Here is a 21127-nt window from a genome sequence, read left to right on the forward strand (position 1 = left end):
CCTAGAAGGAGTATTTGTGGTTTCCTCTTCCCTGGGACTTCCGAGTGCTCGTGTGAAGGGAACAAATAACTGCCAGGTTACCGGGTTGCGTGTTTTGTGGCAAGCTCTGAAAAAGCACAAACCTGGAAGGTTTCTGGTGGAAGTTTTTTAAATAGCAGTTTTGAAGGCACTGCTGGAGGGTGGTGAGGCTGGCCCTGGCAATGGCACAGGAGTTGTTTACCACTTAAATGAACTTGGTTTACATGGAAGCCTGCTGTGTGCCTGTGACTAAGGTGTTAAAAGGCCAGGTTGCTTCACCCGTCAGAGACTCTGTGGTGGATTGGGATGGACTGCACTAGCATGGAGATGCTTGGGCCCAGCAGGGAGGAAGCCGGGCCTGCAGACCCACCTGGAGCTGCACAGGCTGTAGCTGGGAGGGAGGGTAGCTGTTGATAACTGTTGTTTGCAGCACTCGTGTAGAAGAAGTGGAGAACGAATAGCAGAGAGGTGCCAAAGCACTGTTCCCTCAGAGGTCAGGGCTGAGCCTTTGTCAGCTGTCACTCACTGTGGAGAGGAACTTGTGTGTGCTCTGCTTTGCTTTGCTTTGCTTTGCTTTGCTTTGCTTTGTGTGCTCACAGGGCTCTGGCATTCAAAAATCTCACAGCAAGGGGAGTATTTTTAAGCTTTGGGAGCTGCAGAACTCTGTGTGATGAGCGTCCTGCCACGTCCCTGGGACAGTCCATAAAGCAAAGGTGTTCTTGTGCTCACGCTCAGGAAACACAGCAGCCATCTGACAAGGGGGACTTGGAGAAGGCTTCTCGTGCCCCGAGAGCTGACTCTTTCCTCTCTGCCTCACTCCCAGAGTCCTCTTTCTCTCTCCTCTCGGGCTGTAACAGAGTTGTACAGGACTGACTTTCTATTTTAGACGCTTAAACAACCGCGGTCAAGTGGTGGGGCGAGGCTCTGAGAGCCAAATTCGGATTTAATTTTGCACGAACAGGGCTTTCTGCTAACACTGGAAAGGTTTTAAATAAAAGCTCAGCCATAGGGTGCTTGAGCTTTAGCTCTTGACTAAACCCCCTTTGCTCGAGAATGGTTTAAGTCCGTGCTGTCTCTGAGGGCTTATTTTGTGTTTTAAAGTCGTTCTCAGATGGCCCGATGTCAAGAGCCAGGCCGCAGCTCAGAGGATGTGTTGGAGATGGCAAAACATCGTATTCTTACAGTATATTGTTTGGCACTGGAGGTGTAGAAGAGGATTCAGTTATGCCCCTTTCATTTACGGAGTTGTGGTGTGTTGTTGATTGGGGTTTTTTAACATTGCTTTTCTCGGCAGTAGGAAATAACGTGACTGAAGCTTGAAATGGCAGTTCCAGTATTTCAGATGCATAAAGAGTCGTCTTTGGGATTGACAGTTCAGCCATGGATATTAGCCAGAGATTGCTGCTTGTGCTGATTTTTGTAGTTATCAGTTCAAATAATTTTGTTTTCTTTCTGCAGGGACCTGCGTTGGTTTTATTACTTGCGTTCAAAAAATCAATCATGCCTTAATGTTTTAATTCTGAATGTTCACTTGGGCGGTTTGTTTTCTGTGTTGCGCTTATGTCCACGTCTTACATAGGAAAGTGAGAGGTACAGTTAATTGTACTGTTAGCATTGATGCTGACCTTGTGTGTTGTCCCAGTTCCTCACTGTGTGGGTGTAACTCAAACTGAGTATTCTACACCCTCCATGTCATTTCCCAGGAACTGGTAACAACAGACCGGTTGTAGCAGCTGCCCAGAGCACTCTTGGCCCCTCAGGCTATAAGCTGGGCGTTAAGAAGCCTGTGAGACAGAAGCATGTTCCTGTCCTCACACCAATGACTGGAGTGTGATAACACCCCTCCGGAGAGTCACCAGCACCTCCACACCCAGCCTGAGGGGTCATGGCTGCTAATGGGCCACCGAGGATTCCAAAACTACCTCACCATTCACGGTCACCCAGTGGGGAACTCCCCGCCCTGGGGGAGGTGCTGGGCATTCCCACCCAGTGTAATTTGAGGGGCAATAACCAATGTATTGCAGTGTTGTATTTGGGGCTGGATAATGATACACTTTGTGTAGCACGTTGAAAATGTGAATGGCCTCTGCTGGCAATACTGTGTGCGAAGCTCCATGCACTGATCTGCAGGCTGATCTTATTATTCCCCTTCTCTGGCTCAGAAACCAATGCATTTATAAACAGGGACAATTTAACGAGGCTCCTCTTCCACCTCCCCTGCGTTGCCAGGCGGATGTGCAGGTGAGGCACCCTTTATGTTGTGAAGAGGATTTCGGAAGGGACAGTGTCATATCTGATGGGGTGTTGTGGCACTGGTAAGGGGAGTGAGATGTTTCTGTCCTTTGGGTGCTGAAAGGCAGCACGTGCAGGGGGCACGGGGAATTGTCCCAGCCGAGTAAGGACACCTTGCTGTTCCCTGCTGGAGTGGGGTCGTCCTCACGTGCAGGATTTCCCTGGGCGCGTGTCCCTCTCGGTGGGCTCGAGGCTGCTGGGCACACCTATGCCGGCCCCGTCTGGGTTGGAGGGTGACAGAGAAGGAAGCCGAGGGTCGCCGAGCGTGACCTGGTACTCCCGGTATTCTGGAGAGGCGAGCAGAGCCCCAGCCCAGCTCGGGGAGCATCCCTTCCACCTGCCCGGGGAGCATCCGTCCCACCTGCCCGCGGCGGACTGTGCTCTGCGCCCGGCCAAGCCGGGAGACGTTCCAAGGGAGAAGGGCGAGTGCGGCGTGACTCGGAATTTTTGTTTTATTGCGATCGCGTTATCGTACGGCCTTTGGGAGGGGCTGGCTGGAGGCGGGCAGGGGAACGTCCCCCGCCCGGTTCCCCGTCCGCCCGGGGGGATGGAGTTGGCAGAGCCTGCCCTGCCCTCCGTCCGTGCGGTCGCCGCGCTCCCCCGGGGTGGCGGTTCCCCGCGCTTCGCAGCCGGAGCGAGGGCGGGCGGGGCGATCGCCGCGGTTACACCCGCACCGGGCGGCTCACGCCCGGCTCTGCCCCGGCAGCGGGGAGCGGGGAGGGAGCAGCACCGCCGGCTCTGCCCGGCAGCAACCTGCGCCACCGGGAATAAAACCCCTCGCTCCACGCCGGGAAGGGAGGACGGGCGGGCGGGCGGGCGGCCGGTTTAGACCGGGGCGCTTTCCTCCGCCCCGCTTTTTCCCTTTTTTTTTTCGTTGCCCAGAAGCGGAGGACACCCCGTCCGCGGCTTTCCCCGCAGCGCCGTCTGCGCCTGCCGGGGCCGCGCCTGCCCCGGGCGCCGCTGGCCGAGGCGGAGGGGCGGGATGGCGGCGCCGGCCCGCTGGGTGCTGTGCCTGTGCCTGGGCTGGTGCTGCCTGTGCCTGGCGCTGCCGGACCCGCCGCGGCCGGGCCGGGCCGGGCTGCGGCGGCGGGCGGCGCCGGGGGCCGTGCGGGGCGGCGGCAGCGCCCGGGCGGCCGAGGGTGCCGACGGCCCGGGGCGGCGGCGGCCCGAGCACGGGCACGGGCACGGGCGGCTGCCGGCGGCGGACGGGGTGGCGGAGCACATGCTGCGGCTCTACGAGCAGTCCCGCGGCAGCCGGGACCCGCCGGCCGCGGCAGGGCCGCCGCTCCGCCGGGGCAACACCGTGCGCGCCTTCCGCCCGCTGCCCGCAGGTGAGTGCGCGCCGGGCAGGGAGGGGGCACCGGCGGGGCAGCGCTCGGCTCCTGATTTCGGGTACTGCCTTGCTGCTTCTGCTCGGCCTGTAGCAGCGCTGCCGAGCGCAGTGTCAGGGAGGTGCAGCAATTAACGGATCGTCTCCGGAGTCTCCCGTTAGCGCTGTTTTGCATGTGTAGCTTCTGTTGAACCAAGGGCTGGTTTGCACTCGATGGAGCCGTGGCACGGTTTGGTGATACTTGAGACTGTCTGCGGCGTTCTCACGTTGGGAAGTGGAGATAGTACTGGCAGTTAGAGGCAGTGACAGAGGAGTTCAGTGGAAGCATGATTTGAGCATGGTAAATACTGCATCTTGGCATCTTTGGCAGTGGCACTTAGATGTATCTCTGTGATTACAGGCTGACGTGCACAGGTGGATTGCTGAAAACGTAAAATCACTTTCCATAACGAGGGGGGGAATGTTTAACATGCCAGCATCCTAAAGGAGCAGTGTCCCAGCAGAAAGAGAAGATGTCTTGGCCACTGTCTTGGCGCTCCATCCCTTTGCTCTGTTCTGGTTTTTGTGCATCTGAGCTCTGCAAGGGCTAAATTGTTGTCTTTCTCTTGCCATAGGCAGCAGCAGCTCATTTTGTGTTGTACTGATGGCAGAAAAGCGCATTTCCAGAAAACCCTTAGGTCAGATGGTCCTCGGGATGGTGGCTGGAGTGGAAAGGCTTTTTCTGGTCTCTGATTCTTCCTTGTGCCCGACTGTCTGGCCAGCCCTGCGATGGAAATGGCACGTCCACCTTATATCCCTTTTGAGGGGCTTAGTCTCCAGATCCTCTGCCTTGATCGTTGCACTCCTTGGCTCCAAATTTCAGTCTCTCCTGGGCTTCCCCTCGTCCTTAATGGGGCTGCATCAGTTAATTTAATACCTCGTGTTGCTGTTACTCCTTTATGTTTTACCATCCCTGCTGCTGACTCCCTCAGGACTCAGCTTTTTGTCTACCATGAGCAGAAGCTCCCCAAGAATCTGGGGATTCTTCTCCATCTACAGCAAGAGGCCTTGAAGCAAATCTTTAGTGGTTTCATTTGCAGTTTAATGTTGCAATTTAAGCTGACACTTTCAGGAGAGACACTGTTTCTTTTCTGAAACAGGGCTCTCAAATGTGGCTGTGAAACCTTTCTGTCCTTGCTTTTCCCCTCCAGGGCTGCTGGTTCTTATGTGGCACATGGGAAAGGCCTTGCCCAGATCTCCCAGGTAACCCACCACACAAATCTTTGAGACCCTGTAAGACAGATGTTGTATGATGAGCCCAGGAGTTGGTGGGATTTGTTGACAGTCATCCCTGTTCGTGGTGGAAGAGCAGTGGTGTCACGGGTGGCAGCTGCAGCCTCGGAACCCACAGCCAACAGAGACCCACTGAGACAATCAAATCAAGCCTCCTAAAAGCTGTTCAGTGCAAGTTTCTCTCCCTGTGGCTCAGTCCTCCAAGGGGATGGGGTGAGAGCTCCAGCGCTGGGTGGCACCTCGGAAGTTTCCCTCCCACGCTGCCCTGAAATCTCTGGTGCACCAGATTTCGTGACTGGGCTGGAGTATCAAAGGTTGCTCGTTTGGCCTCAGGGGTTTGGCCTTTGGTTTTGATGAATGTTCACACGATCATTTATTCTGGCAGGTTTGTTTTTCATTAATCTTGCTAGATTATCTCGTAGCCTAACTGTTCAGTTTGAATCGCTCAGAAGAGGAACCTTTGCTGCCTGTGACAAAGCTGAAAAGAAACCCCAGGCCCCAAATCCAAGAGGAGTGAAGTAAGGATGTACCCCTTCCACAGGGCACTTAGTTACCTTGCAGCGCCGTTGTCTCTCGTGGGCTTACCTGCTCTCATTTGTTGCTGTGTGTTTGAGTCAAGGGATGTTCAGCTGTGATTTCTGTGTCAGCTCTCGTCACTGCTGCAAGGGCATTTCCAGGATGACAGAAACAGCCCTGAGAGAGAAAGAGAGGGGAAAGAGAAAAGCCCCAGAAGCAGACTAGGTTTGCTTCTGAAAGCATTTTTAATCCCAGCGTCGCTTAAGGAACGTGTCTTGCAAATGAGTCATTTAAAAAACTCGACTCGGGTTGGAAGGTCCCTCTAATGATGTTATAGTAAGAGATATTACTTTAAACTCTTTTTTATTGACTGAATTTCAAGTAACTTCAGCTATTACCCCTGTCCCTAGGCCAATTCTTGTGGTTTTAGAACAACTGTGTTCTCCTCCCTTTGGAAAGGCCTTTCGTGGCTTTGTTGTGGTGTGAGGTGCCCACGCACAGCGGGCAAAGGGAGCAGTGCACGGGGCAGGCAGCACCTCAGCAGCTGCCATGAGCCTGCAGGGGCCAGTCTGGGCCAAATGCTGGCCCCTCTGAGCACCAGTGACAGCAGGGCTCTTCTGCAACGAGAGCCTTAAAAACAGTCAGTCGGGAGACAGTGAGAGCGGGGGGGTTTGGGGTTTGCTTTTGGTTTAAGCTTTTTTTTTGGCTGGGTTTTACCTTGGTTTGGGGTTATTTTGTTGTACCCCCTTAACTTGCTTGGCTTGTGCTAGCTTCCACTTAGAGGTTGGGGTTGGTTTTCCCCCTGCTCTGGTCTTTCCTCTTCAAACATGTAGAAGACAGTTGCTGTGCCCACCGTGTAGCACACTTCCCATGTGCAGTGTGCAGGTTGGTGGTTTTCATATCGTGAAGTGCACACGTAAGTCAGATCCTCAGCATGCACCATTGCTGCTTCCAGAGGAGTTCTTTATTGGAGCAGCTGCTGGCTTTAATCACAGTGGTGGGCTTGCTGCTGTTTTAGATCAAGTTGCTAGCTCATGTGACCTTACCTGCTTTGCTGAAGGAATTAGTAGAACTAGTTTGGCAGCGGGTCCTGTGCTCTTTCAAAGCAGAGAACCACATCCTATACCTTTCTCTTGGCAGTACAGGAGTTGGTAACTGGGAAGCAGCAGTTGAGTGAGAGCGAAGGTGGGAGAAAAGAGAAAATCTGGCTTCCAAATTTGTGTTCCTCTTTGGGAACTTGTTCCCATTTCCAGCTCCGAGTGAACTTTTGTAGCTGGGCTGTGAACTCAGAAAAAAACAGATTTCACAGCGGAAACACTGCTACGTTCTTCATGGTGCCCTGGCACGAGGGCACCGCTTTTCAGTATCTTATTGAAATGGTGGCTCATGGTGACTGTATAACTACACAGTCCTCGGTACTGCATCCTTTTTCACCCGTGGGATAGATTTGGCAGTCCATAAAAATGTCAGGGCATCCTCTATAAAGATAAATACACCACATGTTAACAGGCTCACTCCAGCTTAGTGATGCCTTGAAGTGCCCCCTGTGACAGGAATGTGTCCGTGCTGGCCATGTCTGTCTCCACACACGGGCGTCCTACCTGGTGCAGTTCCAAAGAGCTCTGCCACGCAGAGCTTGGTCTCCAAAAGTCCTCGTCAGGCTGGCGGCAGCACGGGGTGGGGGGAGCAGAGCTGTCTGCTCAGATCTGGCCCCGTGGTGTGTGGAAGGTAGCGGCTGTGTGGCTCTGTTGCACGTACTTTTTTCTTGGCTTTTTTTTCTTCCTAAATCTTACCCTCCAGAAAGATGTCCAGCAGAATCTGTCCTCAGAGCTCAAGGGCAAAGTTTGGTTTAAAGGAAAGGAAATGTTCCTGAGGAAAAGGCGCATTTATAGGTATTTTTAAGCTGACTCTTTCTTGCCATGCCTGTCATTTTGAAGCCCGGGGAACGCTTGTTTCACATTCCCATCCGGAGCCGGGTGTCCGTGTGGCACGAGGGACCTCCTTGGCACAGTATATTCCCAAGTTGGGATGGAAACCCAGGGCCCGCCGTTGGGTTTTTTGGGATGGAAGCCGTTGAATCCGTGGGTGTCTGTGCTGGCCACGAGATGATTTTGCTGATGAAAGATCTGAGAACTCAGAGCTGCTGGAGCTTGGAGGTCTTTTTGTAGGAAAACAGCACCATCTGCTGCAAGTGCTTTCTCTGGGCATGGGGTTACAGGCTGGGAGTGGCTGCTGGAGTTGGGCTTTGAACCAGAACTTTGGACTCCTCGTGTGTCTGTCCCATGCCCTCTGGAATTTCTTTACAAAAACAGCAGCTCCTTTGGTTTTGTGCTGCAGTGTTCCACTTCAGAACAGGCAGGGTTTGTTAAGTGGAATTCTTACTAAAAACTAAAATCCAAACTTGTCATTCAAGTTACAGCAATGGTTTAAATAATAACTTCTTTAACAGGTGCTCATGGGACCCCACACATGCTGGTTCCTAAGGCTGATGTACTCAGTGCTCTGACAAATTATGCCTTAACCTTATTCCATTGGTGATTATAAACAAAGCAGATGTCAGGTCCTCGTGTGTGCTCAGCACCAGTGTAACCAACAGCCAGTTTTGGTTTGAGGGATTAAAAGCAGGATGGAATTGGAAGGAAATCTAGTTCCTATCTAGCATAGTTCTAGCCTGGAACTATGGAACAGCTGGAAACTGGATGGATTTGGGACATCAGCCTTCAGCTCCTGGGAACTTCCCTCTGTGCTCTGCCCTCAGGTTGGGCTGAATGTGTAAACAAGGGTGTCCTCTGTAAATGGTTTGGCCTTTGCACTGCTTTGGCCCTGTTTCACTGAGGAAAACGTGTGTTGTTTTCCCATAATTCCATGAAGCAATGCATCTGATAATCTGGGGAGAAGGGCTCTGTCTTTCTAGTGGGATGGGACCGGTTCCTGCTGGTTTAATGGATGGGTTGAAATATTCATGACCAAAAAGTGTTTAGAAGAGGAGGCTGCTGGGATTGTTGGGGTGGGAATGGGGCAGCACAGGGGGAATATGTTGGACTTAGCCAAATGGCATCAGCAGCTGGGATGTCACACAGAATGTCACATGGAACATGAAGCTGTCAAAGTCTTTGACAGATCAGTGCTGGAAATCGTGTTCTTGCTTGCTTGGGCAGGGACTTCCCCAGTGTTGTGAGGGTGAGACTGGTGAGGCTGTTCGTCTGTTCATCCCTAGTCCAGGGCAATCTCCGTGCTTGTCATTGCTTGGAAAACAAACAAACAAACAAACAAACACTCCCCCCCCCAAATACTGGCAGAGAAAAACTCCCTTGCAGAATTCTGTAAACTAGAACTCCTTTGCAGCCTCCGAGGAGGGCTTTGACGTGCTGTGGTGTCCAAAAAGCATTGAATTTGGAATGCCCTTGTTTTTCTAACATGTTGGGTTGTTCCTAGCCCTTTGGGGACTGCAGTGTCCCTTGGCTCTCCTAGATTTGACTTTTCCATGCAGCCTGCTTTGGCAGCTTGACATTGGGATGTGTGTTTCTCTCGCTCTGAAGGGTGGACTTACCTGCAGCCCAACCAGGACATTTTAAAACAAAAATTAAATCCTCCCCCCCTTCTGCTGCACTCTGTGAGGGTTAAAGGAGTCCCCCACCTGTTTCCCTCTGGCTCTGGCATGAAAAATGAAGAAGTGTCCTGGGTGGAATGATTTCATGGACCCTGTGTCATTGGTTATTCTCAAGGGAAACTCAAAGCGCAGTCAGTGTCTGATCTGGCCAGGAGGCTGTCACATCAGCCTCTGTGTCTGCCCCAGGACTTTGGTAAATGTCCATAGGCTGTCACATCAGCCTCTGTGTCTGCTCCAGGACTTTTTTACATGTCCATATTCTTATCTAAGTGTTTGTTTTTCTAGGGAGGCCGGAAGGGCAGGAGATGTACGTTTTTAACTTGACGTCACTCACGGAGTCTGAGAACGTCCTGTCGGCCTCGGTGTATTATTACATTGGAGATCTGCTGCGGGTCAAGTGGAACTCCTCCCAGCCCAGCAGCTGCTCTCATCACAGCCAGAGGAGACCCGACATTCACATATGTCTGTCGGTTTGGACCTTTCCTTCTGTTGGGAACCAGCCTCGGAGCCTGGGACATTTCCTAATCAACGTCTCCACTGCTTCCCAGGCCGTCCTTTCCTGGCAGTGGGAGGACATCACTGGGCTCCTGCATGAAGCGAAGCGAAACCACGAGCTGCTGATCGGTGTCAAAATGGCTCTGAGGAGCCACCAGCCCTGGGAGAGGGCACCTCCTTGCTGTGAACCCTACATCCTGATCTATGCCAACGACTCCGCCATCTCAGAACCAGAGAGCGTGGTCTCCACTCTGCGAGGGCACCGTCACCCTCTGGCAGGAGCCTTTGCCAAGGCAGACGGCCGGGCGAGGAGCAGCCTCGGGAGGCGCCGGAGGACACGCTCTGCAGACACCCTGTTGCCGTTGCAGAACAACGAGCTGCCGGGGGCTGAGTACCCCTATGGCCAGAAGGAGAGATGGGGAGGCAGGAAACCCTACAAAACCTTCCAGCCGCAGTTAGCAGAGAGGGCCAGGAGTAAGAAAAAGCCAAGGAAGCCTCCTGGCCAGCAGAGGCAGACTCTGCAGTTCGATGAGCGGACGCTGCAGAAGGCGAGGAGGAAGCAGTGGAACGAGCCCAGGTCCTGCGCCCGGCGCTACCTCAGGGTGGACTTTGCAGACATCGGCTGGAGCGAGTGGATCATTTCCCCCAAGTCCTTCGAGGCCTATTACTGCTCGGGGGAATGCCAGTTTCCCATCCCGAAGGTACGAGCTTTAGGGATTCCTTTGCACTGTAAACGGTGCCTTTCCTTTCCTGAGGCAGTACAGGCAGCCAGTCCCATCGTGTGTTTGGCTCTAGGACCCGAGTGGTGTCTCTGTCTCCTGCTGCACGGGGCAGTGCTTAGGACATCCAGCAAACAGACAGGCATGCAAAGGGAATTGAAAAAATACGACCTGGTGTTAGTTTTTTGTCCAGAACCCAAATTGCCATAAAACATTTCCTGAATAGTGCTTACGATGTGTGAACTTGTTATTAACCGGTTTAATAAACATAAAACAAGCCAGATCCAGAAAATTGCTGATTAGCCAGCAGTTGTGCCCCAAAGGAGCCTGTGCTGCCAGGCCCACGTGCCAGGCCCACGCCACAGTCGGTGGGCACGGCACCCTGCAGGAAGAGCACGCGCCTCGGGAGGCAGGGCTGGCACAGGGGCGGGGAGCCCTGGGTTGCAGAAGAGTCAGGCGAGTTACTCCTGTGACAGAGCGAGGGGATCCTGGCCCGCTGGCTTTCGGAGTGTCCTCTGGTTTGCATGAGTTGGCATGTGAGTACCAGGAAAGGCTGATGTGCTCCCGGCCCTGTGACCCAGGTGGATGAACTAGGCTCCAAATGTACCGTGCCCTTCTCAGCAGCAGGGACCCCCCTGAGGCTCTCCAAAGGTGAGAGTGGGCTGTGGGTTTGGAGACTGGCCTAAAATGAGGGGGGGGGGGTGAGGAACGCCTGCAGGACACTGCAGTAAAGGCAGCGCTTGGACTCACTGCAGCATCCCATTGCAGAGCCTTTATTCCTGCCCCAGGGAAGCCTGAGCAGTTAGTTCCAAAATATAGATGGCATTTCAGGGCCTTGAGGAACCCAGGGAGGAGGAACCACCTATCTTCTGTACAGGTATTTGGATCTGGAAGGATTTGGTGGGTCAGAGGTAGAACTTTGTATTTTGCATTTCTATGTGTTTGTCTTTATTTTTATGAGCATCTTAGTATATTCTGGTGTTGTGAACGTGCCACAGGGACAATGTCATGTAGGGCTGTTAGGATCCAATTATTAAAAGCTGCCTCTGCCTGAATTAAGGGTGCCAACGAGACCATATGCCAAGGTCAATAGTGCAGATTTTATTTAACAGTAAATATGAGGTAGGGAGAGAGAGAATGAGACAGATGAAGTAAAAAGATGAAGGTATCACCACCACATGGATTCTGATGGCGTCCTGCCGGCCCTTCCGCCGGTCTCCTCGGTGCTGAGGGACCCCAGTCGTGTTTCCAGGGCACCACTTCTGTACAGTCCCAGCCCTGGATATCCACGGGCTGTCTCAGGTGTTCCCACAGCTTGGCACGGCCAGTTGTTTCCTTCCCCACAGCTTGGACAGTGGAGTTTTGTCCCATGTGCTGATTTCAAACCTTCCCCTTGGTTTAGACCTGGGATTAACGCTTTCCTTTCTCACGGTTTTCCACACTGGGAATCTTTGTTGGGGTCCATTACCCGGGTCTGCCTTACCAGGCCTGGTTCTTGTTGTTGCCATCTGCTCTCATCACAGGTTCCTGTGGTGGCTCACCTTGTGGGAATTGCCTTCTTTGACAGTGTTTGGAGGTAATTATTTGCTTTCTTTAAGCCCTGACTGTGGGTGCAGTAACCTGCTGTGCCCTGTGTGTCTCCCGCAGGCCCTGAAGCCGTCCAACCACGCCACCATCCAGAGCATCGTGCGCGCCGTCGGAGTCGTGCCCGGCGTCCCCGAGCCCTGCTGCGTTCCTGACAGAATGTCCTCCCTCAGCATCCTGTTCTTGGATGAGAACAGGAACGTGGTGCTCAAGGTGTACCCCAACATGACGGTGGAGTCGTGTGTGTGCAGATAACCCCGGGAGGGCAGCGCTGGGGTTTGGGGCAGGGGCTGGGCAGGGCTCTCCTCACACCCGCGCTTGGGTGGCACTGCCCGGGCGTTGCCTCGGGACAGAAAAGAAACTGTGACCCGATCCAAACCAGGAGGATGGCAATGGAATGGATTCCAAGGGGAGAGAGGACCAACTTCATTGCTCTGGGAACGTGACCAACACGTGAGTCTTGGCAATGGGACCTGACTGTTCCTGTGGAAATGGAGAGATGAAGGAGGAGGGATTTGCAGGTTTTCCAGACTGCCAGAAGGACACAGTGATCTATTTTTATACGAGATTTTGGAAGCAGCACGAACTGTTAATTGTTCTCTCTGTCCTTACAGGGACTGATGGAGGGAGGGTTAGAGGTGTAACATTCTTCATTGTAAAGCTGAGCTTCTTGCCCTGGGTTCTTGGGTAGTGCAGCGAGGAGGGCAAATCAGTCTGACCCCCTAAAAGGTAATGCAGCTTAGCCGTGCATCTCCTGGGTGTGACATGCCAGCTCACCCCGTCTGTCTGTTCATTTTCATTGTCTTATTCTTTGGAAGTCAGCTTTTTGGAGCTCAGTGAGAACCTCCCTCGTGAGAACCCAACCCAGGACTGCTGAGTTCATAGCTGGGATTTCCTCAAAAGCACAGATTTTCTGTCCTGGCCAAGTTTTCCTGCTGTAGCAACTCAGCTGGCCAGGGATATGCAAGTCTCACACTCGGAGAAGCATCTGGGCGACTTGTTCCTGACAAGTATTCTAGAACATAGTTCAAATAATCTCTGAGTTTTCTACCTGAAAGGAGGTTGTTTCCAGGTGGGGATCAGCCTCTTCTCCCAGGTAACGAGCACCAGGAGAAGTCATAGCCTCAAGCTGTACCAGAGCAGGTTCAGGCTGTACAGCAGGAAGAATTTCTCCATGGAAGGGGTGGTCAGGCACTGGTTTGATTAGTGCCCTGTTATTGCTTGTGAGAACAGCATTTTCAAATGATTTCTGGTGAGAGGTTTATCTTTGTTCAGGCTGTCAATTAAAAAAAATTTGAAAATCACCCTCCAGCAGAAGTTATTTTGTATATGGAAAGTTTTACAAATGCTCTTTATTTATTTTATTTGTGTGTCCCTCTTGTCCACTTAATGTATCCTTCTTTATCTCAGCACTCTTTCAACACTGCAGTTTTTTGTCAGTGCAAAGATGAAGTGTCAAAACTGTAGTGGAGTTCCAAGGACAGGTGCAACTGCACTGTCAAGGGTGTGTTTCACTACTGCTGGATAAGCTTTGCCTGACCTGTGTTTTTTCCCTTCAGTAACGGGAAAGTTTCGCTGGGAACTCTGTAGAAAATACAAAATAAAATTACTTTTTCAAAAGAAAATTCTCTTTTTTCAGCATGGCGTTCAGATCTTTCAGGGCACATTGTGCCAGCTCCTGTTGTGCAGGGAATAACTCCTGTCAGCAGCAAGGTCCCCACTGAAGTGGCAGCTGCAGCTGTTCCTGTGGTGTGGGCCAGTGGAACTGCAGGAGAGTGGAAGAGGGCAGAACCTGTAGGTATTACCCCTGGTGTGGGATCTCTCCTGGTAAGGCCAAGCCAGTATCCTTTAAAATCAGAATGGCAGACTGGATTGGGGGCAGTGACAGTGCAACCTCTATAGGGGCTCTGGGGTCCCTATAGGGGATCTGGGGTCTCTATAATAGGTCTGGAGTCCCTATAGGGGCTCTGGGGTCTCAATAGGGGCTCTGGGGTCCCTATAATGGGTCTGGAGTCTCTATAGTTTTCAGTCATTTTTTGGGGTGGTTTGAGTCAGTTTCTGGTCATTTTTTTTGCGTGATTTGGGTCAGTTTCTGGTAATTTTTTGGGGTGATTTGGGTCAGTTTCTGGTAATTTTTTGGGGTGATTTGGGTCAGTTTTGGGTCATTTTTTGAGTTGATTTGGGTCAGTGTTGGGTCATTTTTTGGGGACATTTGTGTGAGTTTCTGGTCATTTTGGGGGTAATTTGGCTCTTTTTCTGGTCATTTTTGGGGTAATTTTGGGTCAGTTTTGGGGCATTTTTTGGGGTGATCTGGGTCAGTTTCTGGTCATTTTTTGGGGTGATTTGGGTGAATTTTGGGATCATTTTTTGGGGTGATTTGAGTCAGTTTTTGGTCTTTTTTTGGGGTGATTTGGGTCAGTTTCTGGTCATTTTTTGGGGAGATTTGGGTGAGTTTTGGGTCATATTTTGGGGTGATTTGGGTGAGTTTCTGATCATTTTTTGCAGAGATTTGGGTCAGTTTCTGAGCATTTTTTGGAGAGATTTGGGTGAGTTTCTGGACATTTTTTGGGTAGATTTGGGTCTGTTTTGGGTCATTTTTTGGGGTGATTTGGGCCAGTTTTGTGTCAGTTCTGGATCAATTTTTGGAGTGAATATTAGTTTTTGAGTCAGTTTTTGCAGTTTTTGGGGTGATTTGGGCTGGTTTGGGGTCAGGTTTTGGAGTGTTTGGGGTCAGTTTTTTGTCAGTTTTTGGGGTGATTTGGGTGAGCTTTGGATAAATTTTTAAGGGTGATTTGGTTCAGTTTTGGGTCAGTTTTTGGTGTCAGTTTTTGGGGTGAATTCGGGTCAGTTTTGGGTCAGGTTTTGGGGTGCACTGGGTGTTACTGGGGTTTGTTGAGGCGCACTGGGTGTTAGTGGGGTGCACTGGGTGTTGCTGGGGGTTGTTGGGGAGCACTGGCTGTTACTGGGGAGCACTGGGAGAGAAAATGAAAAATAGAGAATAAAAAATAAACGAAATAAAGAAAGAAATATAAAATACAAAAGAAATTTTTAAAAAATTAAAAGCAAGAAAACTAAAAAGGAAATAAAATGAAAAGTGAAATATGAGAGGAAAGAAAAAAAAGAAAACCTTTCAGGAGCACGCCGTTTACTTCCCCCCCCCCCCCCCTCCTAACCGTAACTTGGGAGATCAACCCTAAAATGTGAGAAGGGGACCCCAAACCGTGCCCTTCTCAGCAGCAGGGACCCCCCTGAGGCTCTCCAAAGGTGAGAGTGGGCTGTGGGTTTGGAGACTGGCCTAAAACGAGGGGGGGGGTGAGGAACGCCTGCAGGACACTGCAGTAAAGGCAGCGCTTGGACTCACTGCAGCATCCCATTGCAGAGCCTTTATTCCTGCCCCAGGGAAGCACAGATTTTCTGTCCTGGCCAAGTTTTCCTGCTGTAGCAACTCAGCTGGCCAGGGATATGCAAGTCTCACACTCGGAGAAGCATCTGGGCCTCCCCCCCCCAGAAGCGACCCACGGCGGCAGATCCGACGTCGGGCTCTGCAGGAGATCGTCGCCGGGGTAAGCGGGGGCCCGGCGGGGGGGCGGCGGCCGCTCTTCTGCCTCTCCCGCGGCCAGCGGGGCCTGCAGGCAGGGGAAGCGACGGGCAGCTTTCTCGCCTCTGCGGAGACACTCGCACCCGCGTGCCGCCGCCAGGAGAAGGGGCGGCGAGAGCGGCAGGGCCGGGCTCGGATGTGCCCTGGCATCGCCCCCCCCCCCCGCGGGGAGGGTCTGTGCTGCCTCAGGGACAGAGGAAGCGGATCTTGCAGGACCCCTTTGTTCGCTCGTTGAGCTCGCAAGAGACACAGGGGGCATGAAATCCCAGGGCAGCTGCGCCTGCCGGAGGGGTTGCAGGCAGAAGCAGCTGGGGGGGGGGGGGTTGCTCTCTGCCCCTTTGCCACCTTCCCCTCGGTTCCCTGGGACTCCAGGGAATCCCAGCTCCCCTTGGCTTCGCCGGGGGCCTCGCGGCAGGGTTTCCAAGTGTGGCGCTGAGATTTTCTGGCCTGGGAACTGATGGCTGTTTCGGGGCACGTCTCAGCGGGCAGTCTGTCTTTGAACGCTTGCCGGGGCAGGAGAATTGCGGCGGAAGAAAGCAAAGGAAGCCCAGAGCCAGGACTAGGCAGGCCCGGGCCACTGGCGAGCCCAGGCCTTGCTGCTCGGTGCCGATTGTGCCCGGGGCTTGTTCCTCACCGTTCGGTTCCAAATGAGAGGGGAGCAAGAGGCAGAACAGCCCGCTGCTGCTGCTGCTGCTGCTGCTGCTGCTGCTGCTGAACTGTCTGCAGTGCCCGGGGGCCGGGCAAGACTTGGCCCCGATGCCTGCATTGTTCTGCAGCGGCCAGGGAGGGGTCCCAAAAGTCATCCCCCCGCCTGCTGTGCTGCACAGCAGGGGCTGGCTGGGCCGGTTCCCGGCCGGGGGAGCCCGGGGGAGGCCGTGCTGGGGCTGAGGGGCTGCTGCTCTCTGGGCCTCTCGGGCTTTGCCTTGGAATCCCAAAGCCTGGGCCTGCGCGGGGGGGAGGAGGCAAAGGTGACTGTAAATTGGTCTGTTGGGGAGTGTTTGGGGGCCGAGTTCATGCTCTTGGCTTGTTGTGTGTCAATTCCCAGCCTCGGTCAGGGCTTCCCGGGGAGCGTTGCTGCTGCTGCCGCCGCTGCCGCCGCGCCGGGAGAGAGAAGTCCTTTGGGAAGCCGGGATAAAACCAGCAACTCTGTGAATTGCCCGGCTTTTCCTAGGGAAGGGCAGGTTTTCGGGAAGAAAGGCCCGTCCTCGCGAAAGGCGCCGCGGGTCTCGCAAGGGGGGGGCGCGGCTGCAGTGCCGCTCCCGGCCGTGTCCGCCAGGCGGCGACTGCGAGGCAGCGCCCGGCGCTCGGGGCGGGCTGGGAAGCGGCGCCTGCGCAGAGCGAGGCGTTGGCCGGGCCGGGCCTGAGGCGCTCGGGGCCGCCGGGCAGGGCAGGGGCGGGGACCGGCCGGGGCGGGGGGTGCGGTGGGGATGGGGGGGGGTGGCCGCCTTCCCCGGGCTTTCGAGAGAATAATAACGAAGTTTAACGACAAAATAAACATTTAAAAATACAACAAAGAACGCATTCAACCCGAACAGTTTTCTGCAGGAGGCGGGCTGGGACGGGGAATTGTCTCCAAGGCGGCCCAGGATCGGGGCGGGCTCTGCGGCGGGGACGATGCCGCTGCCGGCCGGGGAAAGGCACCTTCCCCCCACTGCCAAAAAGCTGGGAAGGGATAACCTCTGCCTGCAGCTGCCTGGAGCTGCTGTTGGCCCTGGGCTTTCTGTGCCCCTCGTGGCCACGGGCCGATGGCAGGATCGCTCCAGCCCTGGCACAGACGGGCTGAAGGCGAGCCCGGGGTCTGTGCGGGGCAGGGCTGCCCCTCGGCCCCTGAGCGCGGGGGTGTGGAGGGAATGGACCGGCCGGGCTTTGGCAATCTGGCCCCCAGAAAGACTGTGTGACCTCTTCCAACAGGGGAGGACTGAAGCAAGCGGGGCCAGGAAGAACTGGAGTTTCTGGGGAATAAAAGCTGGAAGTATCCCCCTGAAAATCCCCCCGGGTGGTCAGCGGTCTGACTTGCACAGCCCGGTGGCCTTGGCCAGGAGCGGTCCTGCTGGAAGTGCCTTTGCCCAGGCTGTAATTTTAATTTCCATTGGGTGCTGGCAAAGCCCCCCTGGGTGAGCCCCAGTGCCTGGCAGGAGCAGAGCGGGCTTGCAGGGTACTCATTGCAGGCGTTGTGTTTAAGGGAAGGGCAGGGGAGCCTTTCTCTGGCCCAGAGGAGCTGCAGTGTTTCCCTCTCTGGAAGAATAAGAAATAAAAAAATAAAAACCAAAGGAGAAAGAAAAGAAAGTGAAAAATAAAGAGAACAAAAAATAAACGAAATAAAGAAAAAAATAGAAAAGAACATTAAAAAAAAAGGCAAGAAAACTAAAAAGGAAATAAAATTAAATAAAAGAGAAAAAAAACCCTTCCTGGGTCCCCGTTTACTCCCCGCCCCCCCGGCCCCGCCCTCCGCCCCGTAACTTGGGGGTCACCCCTAAACTGTGAGAAGGGGACCCCAAAACGTGGGTGGGGGAACCCCAGGGAGCCGCAAAAGCGGAGGGGGAGCCGCGAAACGTCAGGGAGGGGCCCCGGAACAGCGGGCGAGGCGCGCGCAGTGAGAGAGGGGAGCCGGAACGTCGGGGGGGGGGAGCCAAGGTGGCGACGCCGGCGCATGCGCAGTCCTTGGCAAGACGCCGGCGATGACACGGTAATTAAGGGCGGCCGGGAGGGGGACCGGCGACGCATGCGCAGTGGTTCTCGTGCCGCTGCAGCGCTCCCCGCTCAACTTAAGAGCCGATTCCGGCGGAACGGCGGGACTTGTGGTCTTCCGTCTCTCCCAGGGTGTGCGTGGGGGGAATAACGTGAAGATTTTTGGGGCGAAAGCGCAGAAATTAGCGAGGGACGCTAATTCGGATAAAGTCGGGTACCGGAAGTAGAGACCGACCGGACTGTTTTCGACGGCGCACCACCAAAGATGGCGCCCTCTCGGACCGAAAGTCGTCCGAGGCTGCCCAGAAAGAAAGATGGCGGCGCCAGGACCGGAAGTCCTCCAAGGCCGTACAAAAAGATGGCGGCCCCAGCCCGGAAGTTCGTCCCTAACCCACAGTAAAGATGGCGCCGCCAGGACCGGAACTTAGTCGAAACCACACTAAAGATGGCGGTGAGAGGCCCCCTTGCTTCAGAGAGCCGTCCTACCTGTTCCCTGACCTCCGCCCCGACCCGGATCCCCGCCCCGCGCCCGCAGCGCCGTCTCGCCGCGCCGCTTCCCGCTGTGGGGACAGGGCGGGGCGATCGGCGGCGTAGGGCGCGGGCGGCAGGTTCGTGGGCGGCAGCAGGCACCGGCGAGGGCAGCCCCCTCTCGGCGGTCCCTCCGTGCCCTGGAGATGCTGTGATGCTGTTTAGGTGATGCTGATTGTGTTTCCCCCACTTTGGCAACGCGGTCATTAAAAAGAGAAAAATAACAAGTCTGTGGCCATGCCCTGCACTTGGGAGCTTGCAGGCTCTGGATTAAACTTGGCTCTCTAATGTTAAAATTGTGCGCGAGGGGCGGTGCCCGATCAGGGCCAGCGGCGGGGCCGGGGGAGGGCGGGGAAGCCGCGGCGGGGCCCGGGGGCTGCAGCTCTCTGGCTTCCCGACTGGCTTTGCGGACATTTGCCACCTTCGGAGGAGGCACAAATCCCCGCGGAGCTGAGCGAGGGGTGCGGGGAGCGCAGCGAGCTGGGGCGGGGCTGTGACCAGGGCAGGGTGTGCGCAGTACCCCAAAACCCGCCCGGAGCAGCCCCAGAGCCCAGAGCGAAGCGCCGCGGGATCGCGCCGGACCCGCCCCTCCACCCGCCCAGGCCCGCCCCCAGGCCCGCCCCTAGGCCCGCCCCTAGGCCCGCCCCTAGGCCCGCCCCTAGGCCCGCCCAGCCCCGCCCCACGACCCGCCCGGCCCCGCCCCTCGACCCGCCCCCCGGCTCGCGCCGGCCCCGCCGCCCGGCCCTGCCCTGCCCGCCCCCAAGAGCGCCGCCGTCCCCGCTGCCCGCCTCGCTCCCCTTATCCCGGGAGAGCTCCCGGCCGGGCCGTGACCGCGGAGCTCCCACCCGCCCTTCCCCGGCCCCAGCAGCGCCCGCCGGGGCTGCGGCGGCGGCGGCGGGAGCCGCGCTGAGGGAAAGGGGGGCGGGGCCGCGCCGAGGGGCGGGGCCGGGTGAGCGGGCGGGGCCGCAGGGCCGGGCGGGCTGGGATTGGGCGGCGGCGCTCGAGCGCTGATTGGGCAGCGCTGCCGGGCCGCGGTATAAAGGGCCGGCGGGGCGGGTGCGGGCGGTCGCGTGTGAGGGCTGAGGGTGCGGCCCCGCTGCTGCCCGGGCTGCGGAGGGGAGAGCGCCTTGGCCGCTGGGTTTGTGACCGGGGGAGCCGGGGGGCGTCTAGGGGCGCCTTGTGCTGGGCAGCGGGGGCCCAATTAAGTTTTATGGCTTGTTTTTCTTTTCTCTTCAGGTCATATTGACCTTACACTGTGTTCTCTTAATCAGCTCGAATCATTTTCTCAGGTTATCACACTGTGCTCTCTAGCAAAACTACTGCCCTTGGGATGTGCAGGGTGAGGAAATGTTGGCCCCGTGTGGGCTGGAGCAAAGGTGTGTGGGTGCCTGTGTGTGACAGCCGTGGGTGTGCAGGAAGGGGGTTCTGGTGCCATTGGAGCTGCCAGGGAGCCAAAAAGGGCACAGTTGTCTGAAAAAGGCAAAAAGTCTCAGCCCCTGTTGACACCTGTACCAAAGGAGATGCAAATTTTCCCCTTCTTGGTTGCACAAAGCTCCCAGCAAAGGAAGTTTTAGATTCCAACTCCCCTTTATGCTAAAGGTTTCCTTGCTCTCTCAGCAGGATGTCGAGTGCCACCGTGTCCCTGAGGTCACCCTTTCTGCTGATGGGAGAGCACGAGGTGGATGGAGAGGATCCCCAGGCATCTGCAGGCACAAGGGACTCGCACAGCTGTGATTTTTCTCCAGCCCTCGTGAGAGGGACTTTCAGGGTTCCATGGGTCATGTGCCAGCTCTCCTGCTGGAGCTTTTGTCTGCTGTATTTGAACACAAAGAGTAGAACTAAAGTCAGGTGTGTTCTGGAGCCTGTTACACTTGTGCAAAGCTCCTTCCCTCTGCTTATTTTCTGTTCTGGAAAGCACAGTCTGGGGTTCCTGGGCACTTGGTATTAAATGATACCATGGAAGTAATTTTGTAGTGAAAGGGGAAAGGAGCTGTCTGTGGGAGGTCAGATGTCCCTGATAAAAGCTTTATGCTTTTTCACTCAGTAAACTCTTAAAATATCTTACGGTGTGTAGGAATGCCTGGCTTCTAAAACTCACCAGCTGAGTCTTAGAGGTTTCTTTGAAGAGCTGATTTCAGGCAGCAGAATTGCCCCCCAGGAGGGACTCTGTGCCTGCTCTCCCGTGGCTCCAAGGGATCTCTGGCCCTTCACGCCGGCACCGAGATTTTCTCGGGAAGGGCCTCAGATCCCCGGACCAGTCTGGGACACAGGCAAGATCCCCCTGCAGTTTAGGACCAACTTGGCCCCCTGGAGGGACAGTGCTGTGGGTGCCCCCCGGGTTGGGGCACCCCGAGGACTCCAGCGCGCACCGAAAGGATTCTTCGGGGAGATCCTCGGGGTGCCCGGCCCTGGGGAGCTCAAAGCAAGGTCCCTGCACTGGATTCAGGCATTGCTGAGAGTATCCCAGGGGTCCCTGT

General features: G+C 55.2%; 1 protein-coding gene and 1 long non-coding RNA gene across 2 annotated transcripts; both read left to right on the forward strand.

Annotated features, from left to right (window-relative positions):
* Positions 1–3263: 3263 nt before the first annotated feature.
* BMP3 (bone morphogenetic protein 3) lies at positions 3264–13461 on the forward strand. Its single transcript, XM_027711854.2, has 3 exons — positions 3264–3641; positions 9324–10234; positions 11900–13461. The coding sequence occupies exons 1-3, from the start codon at positions 3293–3295 to the stop codon at positions 12089–12091; spliced, it is 1452 nt and encodes a 483-aa protein (XP_027567655.1). The 5' UTR covers positions 3264–3292; the 3' UTR covers positions 12092–13461.
* A 6257-nt stretch (positions 13462–19718) lies between these two features.
* Positions 19719–20711, forward strand: LOC120324189. The gene is made up of 2 exons (XR_005565294.1): positions 19719–19788; positions 20268–20711. It is a non-coding gene; the product is annotated as an uncharacterized LOC120324189 (long non-coding RNA).
* Positions 20712–21127: the final 416 nt, after the last annotated feature.

The sequence above is a fragment of the Pipra filicauda genome, unplaced genomic scaffold (genome assembly GCF_003945595.2).
Source record: "Pipra filicauda isolate LSUMZ 115617 unplaced genomic scaffold, ASM394559v2 scaffold451_size532456_pilon, whole genome shotgun sequence".
NCBI classification, from domain to species: Eukaryota; Metazoa; Chordata; class Aves; order Passeriformes; family Pipridae; genus Pipra; species Pipra filicauda.